Source organism: Mugil cephalus, chromosome 13, assembly GCF_022458985.1.
Source record: "Mugil cephalus isolate CIBA_MC_2020 chromosome 13, CIBA_Mcephalus_1.1, whole genome shotgun sequence".
Classification (NCBI taxonomy): Eukaryota; Metazoa; Chordata; class Actinopteri; order Mugiliformes; family Mugilidae; genus Mugil; species Mugil cephalus.
The window spans coordinates 181,651-200,181 of NC_061782.1; the positions used below are offsets into that span (position 1 = coordinate 181,651).

The window sequence follows — 18,531 nt, forward strand, 5'->3', positions numbered from 1 at the left end:
CACCAATCAGTCTTGAGGTTACCCATGTTGGAAAACTTTATTTCAGAAAATCAGAAAATCACAAGAACAACATTCTGACTGAAAGTGTTAAACAAAACAAACATGAACCTCTTGATGAGTTCGGTGACGTACGAGCGGCTCTGATCCGCCTCGCCACCGTCAGGAATAAAAACCTCTAGGAGCCGGAGGTCGCGTCCATCTCCCACTTCTCCAGGAAGTCCTGCAGGTTGAGGTTGAAGACGTCAATGCCTTTGGGGGACAGATGGACGCCGTCGGCCCGGTACAGGCCCGTGTTGGCGCCACACCGGATGTTGTCGTGGGTCAACGAGGTTCCGCCCAGCTCTGAGATGATGTTCTGGATCCGCCGGTTGACTGTAGTGCGGACCAGGTCGACCTCATGGTTGTCGGCTGAGTGGCGCCACACCCGGCGAGGGAGGATGTTGGACCAGACCAGGACGCACTGTGGGAAGATGGCCCTCATGGAGGTCAGGTCCTTCTTGACGGAGGCCAGCAGGTCGGTGGGGCTGTCGGTGCTCAGGTCGTTGCCGCCCAGGTGCATGATGAGGACGTCGGGGTTGGGCCAGGTGACTTTCAGCTGGTGGAGCTGGGGCAGGAGCTGAGACCATGTCATGCCCTGGATGCCCTTCCACCAGACGGCCACCTTGCTGGGATCCATGCCCAGCTGCATACCTACCTCCGGAGACTTGGCTCGCGACTCGGCCCAGTAAACCAGCGAGTGACCACAGACCCACACGTTCTTGGGCTCGCTGCTCGCCGGCTTGCCTGGAAATGTCAACAAGATAAATTTACTGAACTCTGAGTCCATCCGAAACCGTCTCTGACACAAACATCTGTCAAACACCCGCCGGACCACAAGGATGTTCTTTTAGCAGGAGATGGACCGACAGCTGCTCTAAAACCGCTGGAGTAGGTTCAGTAGTTGGTTCTATCAGGACACATTTTACCGGCGTCATTACACAAATGATCTTTACTGTATAAAAGAATTAAAACTAAAGCTGGGTTCATTACATCTGACAAAGTCCCAAAGACGACGGCTAACGTCACAAACACGGTTATGTAACTAGAGACCGATGTGTAAAACAATTAAGAATTACTGGCAGATCAGAGATTAAAATCATCACCTACCTTCAGATTTTAAACCAGATGAATGGTATCAATGGCTATTTACAGCGTGTCCCTAGCTAACAGCTAACGGCTAACAGCTAACAGACAAACATGCAAAACAACGTCCTTAAAATTTGAGCATAACACTGATAACTTGATTAATATTGTTTGAACTTGTTTTACTCTCGTATTAGGGTTCATGCAGACTCCAGTGTTTAGTTGAGGAAATGGTATGAGCGTTAAATTAGGTCCAACTTTGTGTCCTGAAAAAAGAAAAAGAAACCGTCCACAGATTTATAACGTGACTGCTAATGAGCCTATATGTAACCAACTGTTAGATTTTATTTCCCGTTTCTGAACTTTAACTCCGTATTTCAGTCTGAAGTGACGGATCTAACTCGACTGAACTGTCACGAGTGACCGTGAAGTGAAGCTAACTCGGATGCACCTGAAAGACCTGTTAGCTTAAAGCAAGGCTACCCAGAGAGTTGCGGTTGCAGTTTCAGCAACTTAAGTCAAAACGTACAAAGCAAATGCTAATGGGTAGATGTGTTAGCCTCCAGAGCTACAGCTATTGCCACAGACTGAAGACTAACTAATGGCTAAGATTTAGCATTTAACGTAACACTGCTGCTAAGTATTTCATAAAGTTATTCTAAATCTTGACAGTGACAAGTATCATTTTAACTGCTGATGTTAACTAGTGCATCACTTCCTGTACTGATCGACACCGCTTTAAGTGCTAAATGATTAGCATCACCGTTAGCATTAGGTAAAAGAGTTTATAATCAAAGAGTCCAAACGTTGGGGCTACATGGCATTACTCAAATATTCTAAAAAATACTCACCACAAAAGTGTTTAAGCTAACGCTATCCAACTGGTGGCCTAAATGACGCCTCTTTTACATTAGCTTTGTGAGCTAACATTAGCATCAATGGGTGAGCACAAGCTAGTTCACAGTCCGGAAGACAATATATTCACAGTTTTATCACATCACGTGGAAGACACAGGATTTCATTTAGCATGATTCTGTCCCAATGTGTCCAACTTAAGAGTATCTCAGCTTTAGCTTGCTAAGCTAACTACTCTAACCACTCCATCTGGACTGGAGCTTCTTAAGCTCATGAGAACATGTAGCTAGCGCCCCAGTAGCAGACGTGTCGGTTCAAGTTGAAGTCTTACGGTTGTTTAACATGGTTTGTATAAAGAACTGCCTCCAATACATCTCACACGTTAATCTACCAGCGCTAGCCCTGGCTAACAAACTAACAACAACAAAGAGATTACTGAAAATTAATTAGGATGTCTTTACTTTTCATGGGAAATGTTCTGAGCAGTCCTCTGGGTTTTCTGGACATCCCGGGAAGTCGGAGACACTCTTGACTCAAAGACTTACCGTCGTCAAAAATTCAAAACCCAACATCTGCAACATTGACAAATCAAACATCTGGAACCTTTAGTTTAAACACGGAGTAAGAGCGGATCTAACGGCCAGGACAGGCCTCGATGTTTAAGGCTTTCATGAACATGGCTTACGTTAATTTAGTTGTTATCATCCGCCCACTAACCAGATCTTAATCTAATACTAAACCTCTTTAACCTGCATCGAGTTAAAATAATACAGTCCGTTGTTGGCAGAGAAGAGAGAAACGTTTACCGGTAGCTTCTAAATTACATTAGCATTAAACTAGCTAGCCTAGAAGACTATAGCAAAACCTGTAGCTACATCTGAAAAAATACTGGCTACTACCCGAATGTGAACCTCAACATAACAAAGATGAAGAGATGGAGATGTTACATATGAACGGGTTTAAAATGAGACGTCAAAGCTGGAACAAATTAAAGAAAAGTCAAAGTCTTACAGTTGAACCCTTCCTACATTGAGCAGATCCTGGACTAGCTACTGAATAATCAACATTAATTAATTACGTGTGACATGAAGGCCTAGATTCATCCTCACATTCTGGCTGGATATTTCCTGGTCTATTTAAGCCATGTCTGCAAAAGCCACCCAAACCTGGAAGGCCTCCTCAGTCCTGGACCAGACATAGTCCTAGCCTAGCTTCCACTCATAAACAGTTTCAGCTACATGGTGATGAAAGAGAACAACTACTCAGGTTTAAGAACAGACTGGAAGTTTTAGCTGGAGCTATGAGCCACAGCACAGACATTAGCCAGGGTCGTGTTTCTACTGGTTCTTCTCCAGGTGACCATTCCTGCAAAACTGAAGAAAAGTTCCTGGTTTACTGAAATGGCATAATGTCTGTATCACTGAGAAGCACCAGATCAAACCTACCCAGGAGAGATTAGTGGTTACACTGCTAATATTAGCATCTTTTAGCATGATCCACAAGGAGTTTACGAAGGCCACTGAACTTGTAGAGTTTTGAGAAGACGTTTCACTGCTCATCCGAGTAGCTTCTTCACGTCTAAAGAGTGTCTCCTCAAAACTCTATAATTCCAGTTGCTTCTTTTAAAACACCTTTTGGATAAAGTATTACCTGGATGAACCTTCAGAGACGTGTGGTGCTTTAGTCCTGCAGGTATCTTGTTGTTCAGGAATAGGTTCTTTTATGCTTTTATGTCAAACAGATTTCCCTACATAGACGCAATATTCTCCTCAGAATGAACATTCGTAGCAAGTCAACATAGAAATCTCAAGCCTAAATTAAATGTTGTGTTCAGGTCAAAGGTATCAGCATCTACACTGGCAGTTACACTAACAAACTGTTCAACCTCTCCCTGTCTGTGTGGGTAAACGTTTAGAGAATCAATGCTTAACTCTAGCAAATATTCTAAACCCTCCAACAGTCTCATCTAACTACAGTCAACCCTAGACTGACATCTTCTTTGAAACCTTGATACTGATGAGTCGCTGTATGAAGAGGAAAGAGACGTTACTGTGTGGAGCGCAGACCTCAGTCGTCTTCTTGTCTTGATGTGTGGGCTTCGCTAATGGACGGCGACCGGAAGAATGACCGAACGTTTAATCAATGTCAACGGACCCTTGTCAAGTCTCGTGGGAATCTACGACTGCGTGACGTTTTTCCACCAGAGCGAATTTATCACCGGCCTAACGGACCAGCGGGGCCTCGCGAATCCGACCAATACTTGAGTTGGTCGCCATGTTCTCGTCTTCAATCTTTCTACATTGTGTCCAGAGATCCAGAGGCTAATCAAGTTTCTCTGGACTATCTGGAAGGAAGAGATCTACAATAACCTGCTGAACTGAATGAAAAAAGAAAACAGTGACAGAAATGTACATGAGAAGCACCAGTTTACTTGTATTCATGTTTCATTCACGTTCCTGTCCTTCCTGTAATTCAGACGTTAATGGAATGTAAATATGAGTGAGTTATAATACCTGCAGGGATCAGGGAACCATTCTTGTTCCTGTCTGCCTGTTTCCTAGAGGCCAGCATCTCCTTGTATTGTTGGTCTCTCTTTTCTAGAAGCCTCTGGTTGTACAGATCCAGCTGCAACACAAACCCCTCGTTAACATCTAACACTTCAGTCGTCCTTTTGATCTTGATTAGCGCCTATAACCTTCTCGAGTACGTCTACCACTGCTGCTCGTACCTTCTCCTTCTGCTTGGTCTTGACGTCATCATCGGCCTCTGCTGAGGTCTGAGGAACCACGACTGATGGCGACTCTGTGGGTAAACTGAACTGGACTGACTTGGCTTGTTTTGCTGGGGGCTGTGCAGCCAGAGATTTCACCGTCTCTATGACCTTCAAACATCTGGCCACTGTCGTAGAGATGACTGACGACGAGTCGTCGCCTGTAGAACATGAGGCTGCCGGTGCTGATGATGGTGGGTGTGTTACTGCAGAGGCGCTTAAAGGCTGCGAAGAGGAGGTACTGGGTAGAGATGCATCAGGCTGTCCCATAAAATGCAAGACGGCATTTCTAGAAGGTAGAGGGAAAGGAGGCTGTCCAATGGGATGCCGTGGAGGAGGTCCAGGGGGAGGTCCTGGAATAAGCTGTGCTGGACACTGTGGAGGAGGTCCAGGAGGAGGTCCCAGTCTGTGGTGTGGTTCACCCACTGCAGGAGAAGCTGGAGTGGCCATGCCAGCGGAGGTGGAGGTCTGTGGTGGGGAGATCTGGGAGATGATACCAGGAGGCCAGTTGAGTGGCGGAGGTGGGTGTTGGTAGTGAGTGGGGGGAGGCCCGGGAGGAGGTTTGGGAGAGGTGGAGGTGGAGGGAGTGCTCCCCATTGTCTTGGTAAGAGTCTGCAGCCGCTGCGCCTTCTTAAGTGCCTCCAACTCCTGCTGGTCCAGGAAGTCTTCGTACTGCAGCGCTGAAGTTTTACGACGGCGGATCGGCTCCAGGCTGGAGGATCTGGCCGGGGACGGGGAATGGATCTGATCCAATTCAACAGAACCCGGTCTGTGGGTCCGCAGTTCTTCCACTGGGAATGATAAAATCTCTCTTTCTGCAGACGAGGCCTTTGGAGCGTAACCCTTCTCCTGGGCTCTGCCAGCCAGTTTGGACACGTCTCCTGTGCTCAGCTTCAGGCCAATGCTTCGGAGTAGACTCTGGATCTTGTCGTAAGGTTCTGTCTTTGATTCCTCGCTGGGCAACTCTACCGAGGACAGCTTAGAGGCTGGTTCCTTCTTCTCCACTTCAAGGGGTAGGCCACTGCTAGCTGGTTCCTGAGCCAATCCCAGGATCCGAGAGAAGCCCTTCCCATCCTGAAGCGCTCGCTCGTGAGGAAGGAGGTCATCAGCAACACGGACCGGCTCACATTTCTTTTCAGCGTCCACCTTTTTGTTGAGCATGTCGAGGAAACGATCCAGAGGAGGCCTCTCAGCCGGAGATGGCTGCCGTTTGGGAGAAGGGCTTCTAGGGGGAGACTCCATGGGGGAGGGAGGTCTGAAGGGAGGATGGGAAGAGGACGGGGCAGCAAGAGGTTGGGTGGAGGCAGCAGGAACTGGTCCAGACTGAGACGGGGACGAGGAGCGATGGGGTTCTGGAGACTGGCTTCGCTTGACCAGACCATATGGATCATACGGACGGTCGTAGGGCGGCTCATAGTGGCGTTCGTCATAGGGTTCGTCGTAAACGTCATAGCGGTCAGTGTAGCGGTGGCTGGACGACGGCAGGTAGGGAGCTTCACCATAGAGTCGGCTTTCATACAGGCGGTCGCTGTAGGGACGGCTGGCGTAGCGGTCGCCATAGAGACGGTCCTGGTAGGGACTGTAGGGTCGGTCGTAGTAGGGGTCGTCGTAAGGAGAGCGATGGTGGTACTCAGGACCCTCAGGACGTTTCTTCAGGATGGATCGGACCGGTTTGTACTCCGTCAGGGGGACGGCTATCCTGCCGTGGTCATAGTCTATGCAGGTCCTCTGTCCGGGGTCCACCTCCACCAGAGACTTTTTGTAGGCGATCATCTCGTTCAATTCCTCCAGCTCTCGCTTCTTCCTGGCCAGCTCGTCGTCCATGACTCCTCCTCTCCTGGGGGGCGGCGGACTCAGCTCCCTCCTCCTCTTACGTCTCTCTTCGAGCTCTCTGCTGGCTTTGCTCTTCTTCCTGGAGGTCCGGTCTTCTTTTCTCTCTCTGCTCCGGCTCCGACTAGAGCTCCGGCTCCGAGTCCTGGAGCGACTCCTGGTTCTCCGGTGCGACCTCTCCCGGCTGTGCCTGTATTTCCTGCTGCCACGCTCGACGCTGGAGCTTCGTCTCCTCTTGATGATGCGTCCGAACTGGTCCCTCGAAGGACTTCTGCTCCTGCTCCTCCCTCTGCTGCGACTCCTGCTGCGACTCCTGCTGCGACTCCTGGTGTACCTACATTTAGACGCACTGTGATCCCGTCGGACGTTCTTGTTTGAGTCTTGTGCTCTGAGATTCTTCACCACAGTCTTCAGCTTGTCTGTCTCTGGCTTTTCTTTCCTGAAATAACAAGTTGTTTTAAGACCAGTTAGTGAGGTTAGTAGTACATCTCTGGTTGGTTTTAGTTGGTTTTAGTGCTGGCATCACCTTTGAATTTATTTTTAATTAAGATGTGTTTTTGTGGCTAAGAGCCAGGTTTTGGTTTGAGTTTTGTTCCGAGTGGAGGATCAGACTGACCTCGTCCCACACTCCCTCACACTTGTGTTCTTGTGTTAGTAGTTTTCTGTTTTTATCAAACTTTTTTCTTTTTACTCACACAAACTCTGACTCCATCTTCTTTTAACTGTTGTGTTTATGTTTACGTCTCCTTTCCACTCTACCATCTAAGGAGTTATAACACAGGTTAAAGTAGTAATAAGAGCAGAAAACCTCTCAAACTCACTCAGATTCCTCTAAGGCCTTTGTCAGCTTGATGGTCATCTACAAAAAGAGACAAACCAACAGAAGCACAACGGTCACTTCACGTCCTCCCACGCTGTGAGTGAATGAACATAAGCCGGTCCTGGTTACCTTTCCTTTGGCTGCACTGACTCCTCCGAGTTTCCGAGTGGGGAGGAAAACGCTCTCGGTGTAACGTTTGATCCTGATGGCCTGGTTCCCCCCCTCGGCCGTCTCATGCTTGGACAAACAATGACACATTTTAGACCAAACAAGCTCAAATTTAAACACATCCTGAAATCCACGACACACCTCGTCCGCCCGACACCGACTCAACGGTGACTGGAATCCGAACCATTTACCTCCATCGAGTGGGCTAATAGTGCTACTACAGATAATAACCACAATGCAGCCATACAGCAGTGAACGTTAGCTTAGCATTGACATGTAGCATGTAGCCTTGATGACTGTTAGTCTAGTATTGATATGTAGCATATGGCCTTGGTGACTGTTAGCTTAGCACTGATATGTAGCATGTAGCCTTGGTGACTGTTAGCTTACAGCGGATCTGAACTCACCGGGACGACGCTGAACTCCACCTTCTCGTTCAGCTCCAGCTTCTTCTTCTCGATCACCTCCGACATGTGGAAGTAGAGCTGAGGGTTCTGAGAGCACTTGATGAGCCCCGAGTCCTCCGAGAACTCGATCACGATGCCCTGGTTGGAAAAGATCCGACCCACGGAGAGTTAAAAGCTGGTCCCACGTAGGAATATGAGGAACCTAAAACGAGCCCCCCCCGGTGTGAGGGTCTTACGTGGCGCCGCTGCTCAGTGGACTCCTCGAACGAGTCTGGGAGGATCTCCACGAAGGTGGCTCGCTCCTCTTTGGTCTCCTGGTTGGTGGCGACGTTGAAACGCACCTTCAGAGGAAACACGATACTCAGGAACTCGACTCTGGAGTCTCTACGTGTCCTAGTCTCTAACATGTGGTCTCTGTCCTCACCTTGTCTCCGTCCAGCATGGTGGCCCCTGTCAGGAGGTCTCTGGGGCCGAAGCTGAGCTGCTTCTGTTGACCGTTGATGGTCATGACCAGACGTCCCAGCTCTGGGTCTAGCTTGGCTCCACCCCCTCCTCCATCTTTCTTCTCCTCGTCTCCATCCTGTTCCTCCACCTCCGTCTTCTCCTCTTCATCCATTTTCTCCACTTTGATTTTCACCTGCAGGAGCAGAGCCAATCCTTCACAGTTCTACCTGGGACCTGGTCCTGTGGTCCAGAGATCCCCCCTATTCAACCAGGACTAGTTCTACCTGGGACCTGGTCCTGTGGTCCAGAGATGCCCCCTATTCAACCAGGACTAGTTCTACCTGGGACCTGGTCCTGTGGTCCAGAGATACCCCCTATTCAACCAGGACTAGTTCTACCTGGGACCTGGTCCCGTGGTCCAGAGATCCCCCCTATTCAACCAGGACTAGTTCTACCTGGGACCTGGTCCCGTGGTCCAGAGATACCCCCTATTCAACCAGGACTAGTTCTACCTGGGACCTGGTCCTGTGGTCCAGAGATACCCCCTATTCAACCAGGACTAGTTCTACCTGGGTGATAATAAAACTCTAGGTTAGACAACCTTTGACATTAATCCAGATCACCAGAGGTCCCCATAAAACTGGTCCCTGACAATCTTTGAGGATCTTTTATTCACCTGTCCTTTGTCCTCAGCCTGTCCTCCGTCCTCCGTGGCGTCCTCCGTGGCGTCCTTCGTGGTGGTGTCCTCGGTGGTGTCCTCAGGCTCCTTCTTGACCTCCTTGCGGGGGTGTTTGGAGATGGCTTTGAGGACGGTTCCTTGGAAGCGGTCCTTGCTGATGTCGTCCATGGTGTCTGGGATCCTGATCGTGTACCCGAGTGGCGTCCACTGCAGGAAGACATGAGGACACGTCACGGACTGAAGGACGGAGTTGAAGAAAGACACTGATTTTAAAATCGGTGCTGATCTAACGTTGCCATAATGCTAACGGTACTGATGCTAACGTTGCCATAATGCTAACGGTGCCATAATGCTAACGGTACTGATGCTAACGTTGCCATAATGCTAACGGTGCCATAATGCTAACGGTACTGATGCTAACGGTGCCATAATGCTAACGTTGCCATAATGCTAACGGTACTGATGCTAACGGTACTGATGCTAACGGTGCCATAATACTAACGTTGCCATAATGCTAACGTTGCCATAGTGCTAACGGTGCCATAATGCTAACGTTGCCATAATGCTAACGTTGCCATAATGCTAACGGTGCCGATGCTAACGGTAGTAACCACACTGATTTGGGTTCTTCTTTGCCAGTGAAGAGCTATTAGCTTAGCATCCTTAGCTTTATTGCTCCTCCCTGGAAGGAGCTAGTCCTCACCTTGTCTTTAGCGGCCGCCAACGCCGCCGCCACCTCCTCCTTCTTCCTTTTCTCCACTTCCCTCTCACACTCCTCTTCATCCCTCTTCCTCCTCTCCTGCTCCTCCTCCTCCTTCTTCTTCTTCTCCTCCTCTTTCTTCTTCTTCTCCTCTTCCTCTCGTAGTTTCTGCTCATGCAGGATCTGGTCCTCGATCCTCCTCGCCCTCCTCAGCCTGATGGCTCTCTTCTTCGATTTCACCTGCAGAGACAGAAACAAATAGACCAGGTTCTGACAGAGAAGGAGGAGGAGGAGGAGGAGGAGGAGGAGGAGGAGGAGGAGGAGGAGGAGGAGACCTGGTCCTGGGTGCTTGTGCTGGACTCACCAGGGCCACGGTGAACTCCACCTCCTTGTGGAGGTCGCTGGGGTTGAACTCGGAGTCGCTGAAGTTCTCGCTGATGTCGAAGGGAATCTCTCCATGTTCCTCTGAGCTGATGACGCCTTCGTCGGCTGAGAGGCCGGTGATGACGCCCTGAGAGACAGGCACGGTTACCACGGCAACCACAGCAACACCCAATCAGCTGACAGAGCGCGTTTACCGTACTGGGCTAACTTTCACCACAAATTCACCAAAGACACACGGCTTTTATTTCTAATTCGATTTGAAAACAGGCGTCGGTACAAACTGGTTCATAATAATGATAATAATATTTTATTCCTAGATGTCTTTCAAGGACAGGGTTCAAATACAAAACCCTAATTATAAGCCCTGAACATATAACAATATAAAACCTCCAGAAAGAGCGACAGTCAGGGAGACATGGAGGACGGGATTTAATACGAGTGACTGTGTGAGAAAAATGCACATAAATGCATATTTAGTTTTTATTACTCATACTACCTCAATAATAATATATGTAACATAATAAATATATAATCCAGTCACGTTCACATCCAGGTTGGAAAGTTAGAACTTTTATTTTTTGTATAACTTCATGTATATTTTCATATTTTTGTATAAACTGTGTTGTTTTATTACTCTCTCGTCCTGCTGCCTTTAATGATCCATTATCCGCTCTCAGCAGGAGTTTCTCTGGATGTGGCCTCTGGGTTTTAGTGTCCCCCCTAGGAGGAGGACTGGACTAAATGGATGGTGGTGTGGGCCGTGTTACCAGCTCCCGGGTCTCCTTGGTGTAGCTGAAGGTGAAGGGGATCTTGGGTCTGATGTTGGCCGCCCTCCTCTTCCCCGTCACCACGTCCACCAGCAGGTTGATCAACACGTGGTCGTTCTTCAGCAGCGTCACGCCACAGTCCCGGTGGTCGAAGGTCACGTTGGTCCTCAGGGGCCCGATGTTGGCGTGGATCTGACCCGGGTAGCCCAGCATGGTGGCCTGCAGGAGGACCAGAGCATCAAGGCCTGAACCTGGACCAGGGAGGTCTGAACCTTAAACCACGGCTAACGTTAAACTATTGCTAACATTAAACCACGGCTAACGTTAAACCACAGCTAACGTTAAACCACGGCTAACGTTAAACCACGGCTAACGTTAAACTATTGCTAACATTAAACCACGGCTAACGTTAAACCACAGCTAACGTTAAACCACAGCTAACATTAAACCACGGCTAACGTTAAACCACGGCTAACGTTAAACTATTGCTAACATATAGCCACTGGGCTAACGTTAAACCACAGCTAACGTTAAACCACAGCTAACATTAAACCACGGCTAACGTTAAACCATTGCTAACATTAAACCACGGCTAACGTTAAACCACAGCTAATGTTAAACCACGGCTAACGTTAAACCACCGCTAACATTAAACTATTGATAACATTAAACCACGGCTAACGTTAAACCACCGCTAATGTTAAACCACGGCTAACATTAAACCACGGCTAACATTAAACCACGGCTAACGTTAAACCACGGCTAACATTAAACTATTGCTAACGTTAAACCACAGCTAACATTAAACCACAGCTAACGTTAAACCACGGCTAACGATAAACCACAGCTAACGTTAAACCACGGCTAACGTTAAACCACAGATAACGTTAAACCACAGCTAACGTTAAACCACAGCTAACATTAAACCACGGCTAACGTTAAACCACAGATAACGTTAAACCACAGCTAACATTAAACTATTGCTAACATTAAACCACGGCTAACGTTAAACCACAGCTAACGTTAAACCACGGTTAACGTTAAACCACAGATAACGTTAAACCACAGCTAACATTAAACCACGGCTAACGTTAAACCACGGCTAACGTTAAACTATTGCTAACATTAAGCCACGGCTAACGTTAAACCACAGCTAACGTTAAACCACAGCTAACATTAAACCACGGCTAACGTTAAACCATTGCTAACATTAAACCACGGCTAACGTTAAACCACAGCTAATGTTAAACCACGGCTAACGTTAAACCACCTACATAAACATTGAAACATTAAACCACGGCTAACGTTAAACACACGCTAAGTTAAACCACGGCTAACAGTTAAACCACGGCTAACATTAAACCACGGCTAACGTTAAACCACGGCTAACATTAAACTATTGCTAACGTTAAACCACAGCTAACATTAAACCACAGCTAACGTTAAACCACGCTAACATTAAAACAGCTAACGTTAAACCACGGCTAACGTTAAACCACAGATAACGTTAAACCACAGCTAACGTTAAACCACAGCTAACATTAAACCACGGCTAACGTTAAACACATGTAACGTTAAACCACAGCTAACATTACACATTGCTAAATTAAACCACGGCTAACGTTAAACCACACGCTAACGTTTAAACCACAGTAACGTTAAACCACAGCTAACTATCCATTAAACTACTTAAAAGCTAACATTAAACTATTGCTAACATTAAACCACCGCTAACGCTAAACCACCGCTAACTTTAAACCACAGCTATCATTAAACTATTGCTAACATTAAACCACAGCTAACGTTAAACCACTGCTAACGTCAAACCACCACTAACTTTAAACCACGGCTAACGTTACTACCACCGCTAACGTTAAACCATGGCTAACTTTTCTACCACTGCTAACGTCAAACCACTGCCAACATTAAACTATTGCTAACATTAACCACGCTACGTTAACCACGCTAACGTTAAACCAGATTAACTTTGGATACTACACTGACTAAAACGTCAAACCACTGCCAACATTAAACTATTGCTAACATTAATCCACCACTAACCACTAAAACCAGAAGTTACTGTTGGATATAAACTGACTAAAACCACAGAAAAACAACAACCAATAGAAGAAGCAGAAAGTAGAACTGGACAAAGACACTTCAGGTTTGTCTTCTTGTGGACAGGAAGCAGGTGAGACAGGTGACCTCATTCTCTTCTCTGATTGGACGGCTTCACTACAAAGACAACATGGCCGCCGTGGTGTGTCCTCACCGTGGGCTCGATGATGGGCTGGCTGACGATGCCCTCGTACAGCTCCGTGTCCAGCTTCATCATGGGCCCCGCCTCCAGCTTCATGTTGCTCCGCCCTGAAGGGGTGGAGGCTTTCTCAGTGTCACTGGTGTGGGCGTCGGCCTCCTCGCTGCAGAGCGTCAGTAGGAGGGGCTCCTTGACCCGACGGATCCGGATGGCTCGCTTTCCTGCTCTGAGCTGAGGACGGGACAAGAGGACGTAATGAGGTGAGGACAAGAGGACGTAATGAGGTGAGGACACGGGGACGTAATGAGGTGAGGACACGGGGACGTAATGAGGTGAGGACACGGGGACGTAGTGGGGTGGGGACACGGGGACGTAGTGGGGGGAGGACACGGGGACGTAGTGGGGGGAGGACACGGGGACGTAATGAGGTGAGGACACGGGGACGTAGTGGGGTGAGGACACGGGGACGTAGTGGGGTGGGAACACAGGGACACACGTCTTCGTACCTCCATGACGGTGAACTCCACCTCCTCGTTGACGTCCTCGCTGGTGAATTCTACGTCGCTGAAGTTCTCTTTGACGTCAAAGGGGACGTCTCCATGTTTGTCCGACCTGAGGACGCCTTCGTTGTCCTTCAGGCTCAGAATGACGCCCTGAACCAGGACCAGAGACACATTTAACCCCAGGACCCGGACCCAGACCCAGACCCAGACTGGACCCAGACCGAGACTAGACCCAGACCCAGACCCAGACCCAGATTAAACCCAGACTAGACCCAGACCCAGACTAGACCCACACCCAGACAAGACCCAGACCCAGACCCAGACCGAGACTAGACCCAGACCCAGACCCAGATTAAACCCAGACTAGACCCAGACCCAGAACAGATCCAGACCCAGACCCAGACCCAGACCCAGACCAGACTCAGACTAGACCCAGACCCAGACCCAGACCCAGACCCAGACCAGACTCAGACTAGACCCAGACCCAGACTAGACCCAGACTAGACCCAGACTAGACCCACACCCAGACCAGACCCAGACATAGGCTAGACCCAGACTCAGATCAGACCCAGACTAGACCCAGACTAGACCCAGACCCAGACTCAGACTAGACCCAGACCCAGACCAGATCCAGACCCAGACCCAGACCCAGACCAGACTCAGACTAGACCCAGACCCAGACCCAGACCCAGACTAGACCCAGACTCAGACCAGACCCAGACTAGACCCAGACTAGACCCAGACTAGACCCAGACTCAGATCAGACCCAGACTAGACCCAGACTAGACCCACACCCAGACCAGACCCAGACATAGGCTAGACCCAGACTCAGATCAGACCCAGACTAGACCCAGACTAGACCCAGACCCAGACCCAGACCCAGACCCAGACCCAGATTAAACCCAGACTAGACCCAGACCCAGACTAGACCCAGACCCAGACTAGACCCAGACCCAGACCCAGATTAAACCCAGACTAGACCCAGACCCAGACTAGACCCAGACCCAGACTAGACCCAGACCCAGACCAGACCCAGACTAGACCCAGACCAGACCCAGACTCAGACCAGACCCAGACTAGACCTCCCCCCCCCCAACCCTCAGAGTATGTGGGGGCTCCTGACCTTCTCCCTGGCCTCCTTGGTGTGGCTGAAGGTGGCTGGGATCTGGGGCCGGATGTTGGTGGCCCTCCTCTTCTCAGTGACGATGTCCGTCAGCAGGTTGATGAGGACCTGGTCGTTCTTCAGCAGCGTCACTGAACTGTCCCTCCGGTCGTAGGTCAGGTTGGTCCTCAGGGGCCCGATGTTGACGTAGACCTGCCCCGGGTACTGTCTCTCTCCAGGCTGCTCGAAGAAGACCAGGGACCAGAGACCAGGGACCAGGGACCAGGGACCAGAGACCAGGGACCAGGGACCAGGGACCAGAGACCAGGGACCAGGGACCAGGGACCAGGGACCAGAGACCAGAGACCAGAGACCAGGGACCAGGGACCAGAGACCAGGGACCAGGGACCAGAGACCAGGGACCAGAGACCAGGGGGGTCAAACACACGCTAACTTCTCACACTTACATTGTTGTTTCTATGTGTGTGTGTTTCTATGTGTGTGTGTTTCTATGTGTGTGTGTTTCTATGTGTGTGTTTCTATGTGTGTGTTTCTATGTGTGTGTGTTTCTATGTGTGTGTGTTTCTATGTGTGTGTGTTTCTATGTGTGTGTTTCTATGTGTGTGTGTCATTTAAATTCTCTCTTAAAACACATGTTGGTTATTATTGACTTATTATGACTCTAATCTGGATGGACAGAGGGACAGACAGACAGAGGGACATACAGATGGACAGACAGACAGACAGACAGAGGGACGGAGGGACAGACAGAGGGACGGAGGGACAGACAAAGGGACAGAGGGACATACAGATGGACAGACAGAGGGACAGACAGAGGGACAGACAGATGGACAGACAGACAGACAGACAGACAGAGGGACGGAGGGACAGACAAAGGGACAGACAGACAGACAGATGGACATACAGATGGACAGACAGAGGGACGGAGGGACAGACTGACCAGGGCTCAGAAGTGGGACAGACAGAGGGACGTAGATTTGGATCACAGACATGGACGCGATGAAAGAGGGAGAGGCAGAAGAAACGACAGAGGACAGAAGAGAGACAGGCGAGGCAGATTGACCTGCGGTCGTGGTGATGACCGCTCTAGATTCTGGATCCACGTTCTCTGTTCCTCCTGGAGCCACTTTCACATCTGTTGCTATGGCGCTGTCCTAAAGACACACACCAGGACGTCCACAAACAAATACACAAACTAAAGGAGATACACACACACACACAGACAGACACACACACACACAGACACACACACTCACACACACACAGACACACACACTCACACACACACAGACACACACACACACACACACACACACACACACACAGACACACTGACTCACCTTCTGTTTGCAGCCGGTGAAGTGAACTCTGACCCCGGGCGTCATGGCCTTAGGGTTCCCAAAGAAAGCGTTGAAGGTGAAGGTGAACTTCTCCAGGTCCTCTCGCTCAATGTAGCCGAACGATGGCTGCAGGAGGAGGAGGAGGAGGGAGATGAGGTGAGGAGATGAAGGAGAGAGGAGGATGGAGGAGAGGAGGAGGAGGAGGAGGGAGGGGAGGAGGAGGAGGAGAGAGGAGGAGAGGATAAGAGGAGGAGGAGGACAGGAGGAGGAGGAGGGGGAGGAGGGGGAGGAGGAGGAGGAGGAGGAGGAAGAAGAGGAGGAGGAGGAACAGGAGGAGGAGGAGGTCAGTGACAGGTGGACCTTCTTCTTCTCCTTCACATTAACATGACGTTTGTTTCCTCACCCCGATGAAGGAGATGATCCCTGTGGACCTGCCTGGAGGAGGCCTGAAGACGGACACCACAGAAGAAGAAGAAGACAGGAAGTGAGACAATGACTGAGACGAGCTCGACTCAAACCTCCACCACACGCTTACTTATCAAAGGTGCGTTTTCCCAGAAGCCCCAGGGCCTTGTGAGTCTTAGCCGGTTTGGGTTTGGGGGGGGCGGGGGGAGGAGGCGGAGCCGCCAGCGACTCGGCCGCCGGCGCCTTGGAGACCCCCACCTCCTCGGAGGACTTGGTCTCACCGGGAGTCGACTCCGTGGCCGGAGCCGAGATCAGAGCTTTGATCTGGACAATAAGAATGAATTCATCGTTAGTAGCAATTAAAGTTTAATCAGATTAATCAGGTTGATGTGGATCAATCAGATCCTCTGCGTCCATGGCAACGTTCAGGCGTCAGGTCGGATCCCGTCTGGACTCACCCACTCCGGCTGCTCCGGGGGGGGGTTCAGCATCGGCTCCTCCACCACAGGCTGGAACCAAAGAGACGAGACCACGTGAGTCTAACCACCCAGGACCAGTCTGTGACGCTCAGAGACAAGCAGGGACACACTCACCTCTCCGGTCCAGTCGGGGGGGGGACAAGCCGGGAACCCAAACGGAGGCACGCAGCCCGGGGGGGGGACAGGGGGCAGAGCCATGGGACCGAAGGCCGAGGGGTCCGGGGGAGGAACTCCAGCAGGAGGAGGGACTCCGACAGGAGGGGGGGGGATAGGTACTGGGGGACCCGGCTCGGGCCCCCACGGGTCGGGGCGACCGTCCGGACCCCAGCCAGGAGGCCCCCAGCCCTCAGGAGGACGCCTCCAGGGGTCGGGGTGAGGAGGCCTCCAGTGGTCGGGGTGGCGACCCCAGTCCTCTGGAGGCAGCGGCCAGTCATCGGGATAAGGCCCCCAGCCTGGAGGCGGGAGGGCCCGAGGATGCCAGTCTGGAGGGGGGGGCCCTCTGAGGTCCCATCCCTCCGGCGGTGGAGGCCATCCGTCAGGGGAAGGAGGGCCCCAGGCCCCCGGAGAAGGAGGACGCCAGTAACTGGGAGGAGAAGGACCCCAGCCACCAGGAGGAGGAGGCCCCCAGCCACCAGGAGGAGGAGGCCCCCAGCCACCGGGAGGGGGAGGCCCCCAGGCTTCAGGGGGAGGGGGGCCCCAGCCACCGGGAGGGGGAGGCCCCCAGCCCATGTCGAACGGGGGTCCGTCCTCCAGCGGGGGTCCAACAGGAGGTCTGCCCCGCGTCGGTGCCTTTCCTCGGCCCATGTCCTCAGGGGGGAGGACGGATGTAGCTCAGGAGCTAGCTGCGTTAGCTCGGAGCTCGTAGCAGAGTCCGTTTATAGTCACTGAGCCGCTGTAGCGTCAATATTTACCGCGGGAATAAAACGTTTAAAGCCGAACTCTGAGCAGACTCCTCCGCCACTGCTCCATGGCTCCGTCTCCTCCTTCTTCTTCTTCTTCTTCTTCTTCGTTGGTAAACAGCAGGCATCAACATCCGGGTCTGAGCGATGCGGAAGTGCAATAAAATTGCAGTTCATCGAGTGGCCGCTAGAGGCTCCAAAATTGAAAATGCCCTCGCCGATAAATCCTCTACGCTGATGTCCCCGTGTTCCTTCTGTACATTTTATATTCGCTGCGGTCTTTTTGTTTCCTAGTTCGATCCTTTTAAAGTTATTCTTGTATTTTTTGGAGATGTTTTTGGAGAGATGAATGTTGTAGTGTGGTTGTGGTTGTATGTTGAATGTGTGGCTTTGGCTGCATGACAACGTCATTATATTAGTTTTAAAGGTCTGAATAAAGTTCTTGAAAAAACAAAAACCTTTCGACTAAGTTTGAGGGTTTGGTCCATTTTGGATCATCTTAAATAAAAATTATATGTGGCTTCAACTCGAGAACATCTGGAAAGTGAATTGCTTGGTAATTCAGCTGTTGCTGAAGTT

At 50.3% G+C, this 18,531-nt stretch overlaps 2 protein-coding genes across 4 annotated transcripts; both read right to left on the minus strand.

Annotated features, from left to right (window-relative positions):
• Positions 1–18: 18 nt before the first annotated feature.
• si:dkeyp-121d4.3 (serine/arginine repetitive matrix protein 2) lies at positions 19–15,600 on the minus strand. 3 transcript variants are annotated; one of them, XM_047603309.1, is made up of 15 exons: positions 14,830–15,589; positions 13,710–13,856; positions 13,219–13,434; positions 10,947–11,165; positions 10,160–10,306; positions 9,799–10,035; positions 9,093–9,332; positions 8,397–8,609; positions 8,209–8,313; positions 7,973–8,110; positions 7,527–7,634; positions 7,399–7,436; positions 4,706–7,016; positions 4,491–4,602; positions 19–783 (listed from the first exon to the last, which is right to left on the minus strand). In XM_047603309.1, exons 2-15 carry the CDS (start codon positions 13,713–13,715, stop codon positions 176–178), a joined length of 4,698 nt encoding a protein of 1,565 aa, XP_047459265.1. In that variant the 5' UTR covers positions 13,716–13,856; positions 14,830–15,589; the 3' UTR covers positions 19–175. The 3 variants fall into 3 exon arrangements, with proteins under 3 accessions (XP_047459265.1, XP_047459266.1, XP_047459267.1); XM_047603310.1 differs by having other exon boundaries at positions 9,093–9,302; positions 14,830–15,587; XM_047603311.1 differs by lacking the exon at positions 19–783 and adding an exon at positions 827–4,354 and having other exon boundaries at positions 14,830–15,600.
• Positions 14,806–18,178, minus strand: LOC125019001 (basic proline-rich protein-like). Its single transcript, XM_047603499.1, has 7 exons — positions 17,168–18,178; positions 17,033–17,083; positions 16,705–16,898; positions 16,573–16,615; positions 16,170–16,295; positions 15,876–15,983; positions 14,806–15,048 (listed from the first exon to the last, which is right to left on the minus strand). Exons 1-7 carry the CDS (start codon positions 17,855–17,857, stop codon positions 14,806–14,808), a joined length of 1,455 nt encoding a protein of 484 aa, XP_047459455.1. The 5' UTR covers positions 17,858–18,178.
• Positions 18,179–18,531: the final 353 nt, after the last annotated feature.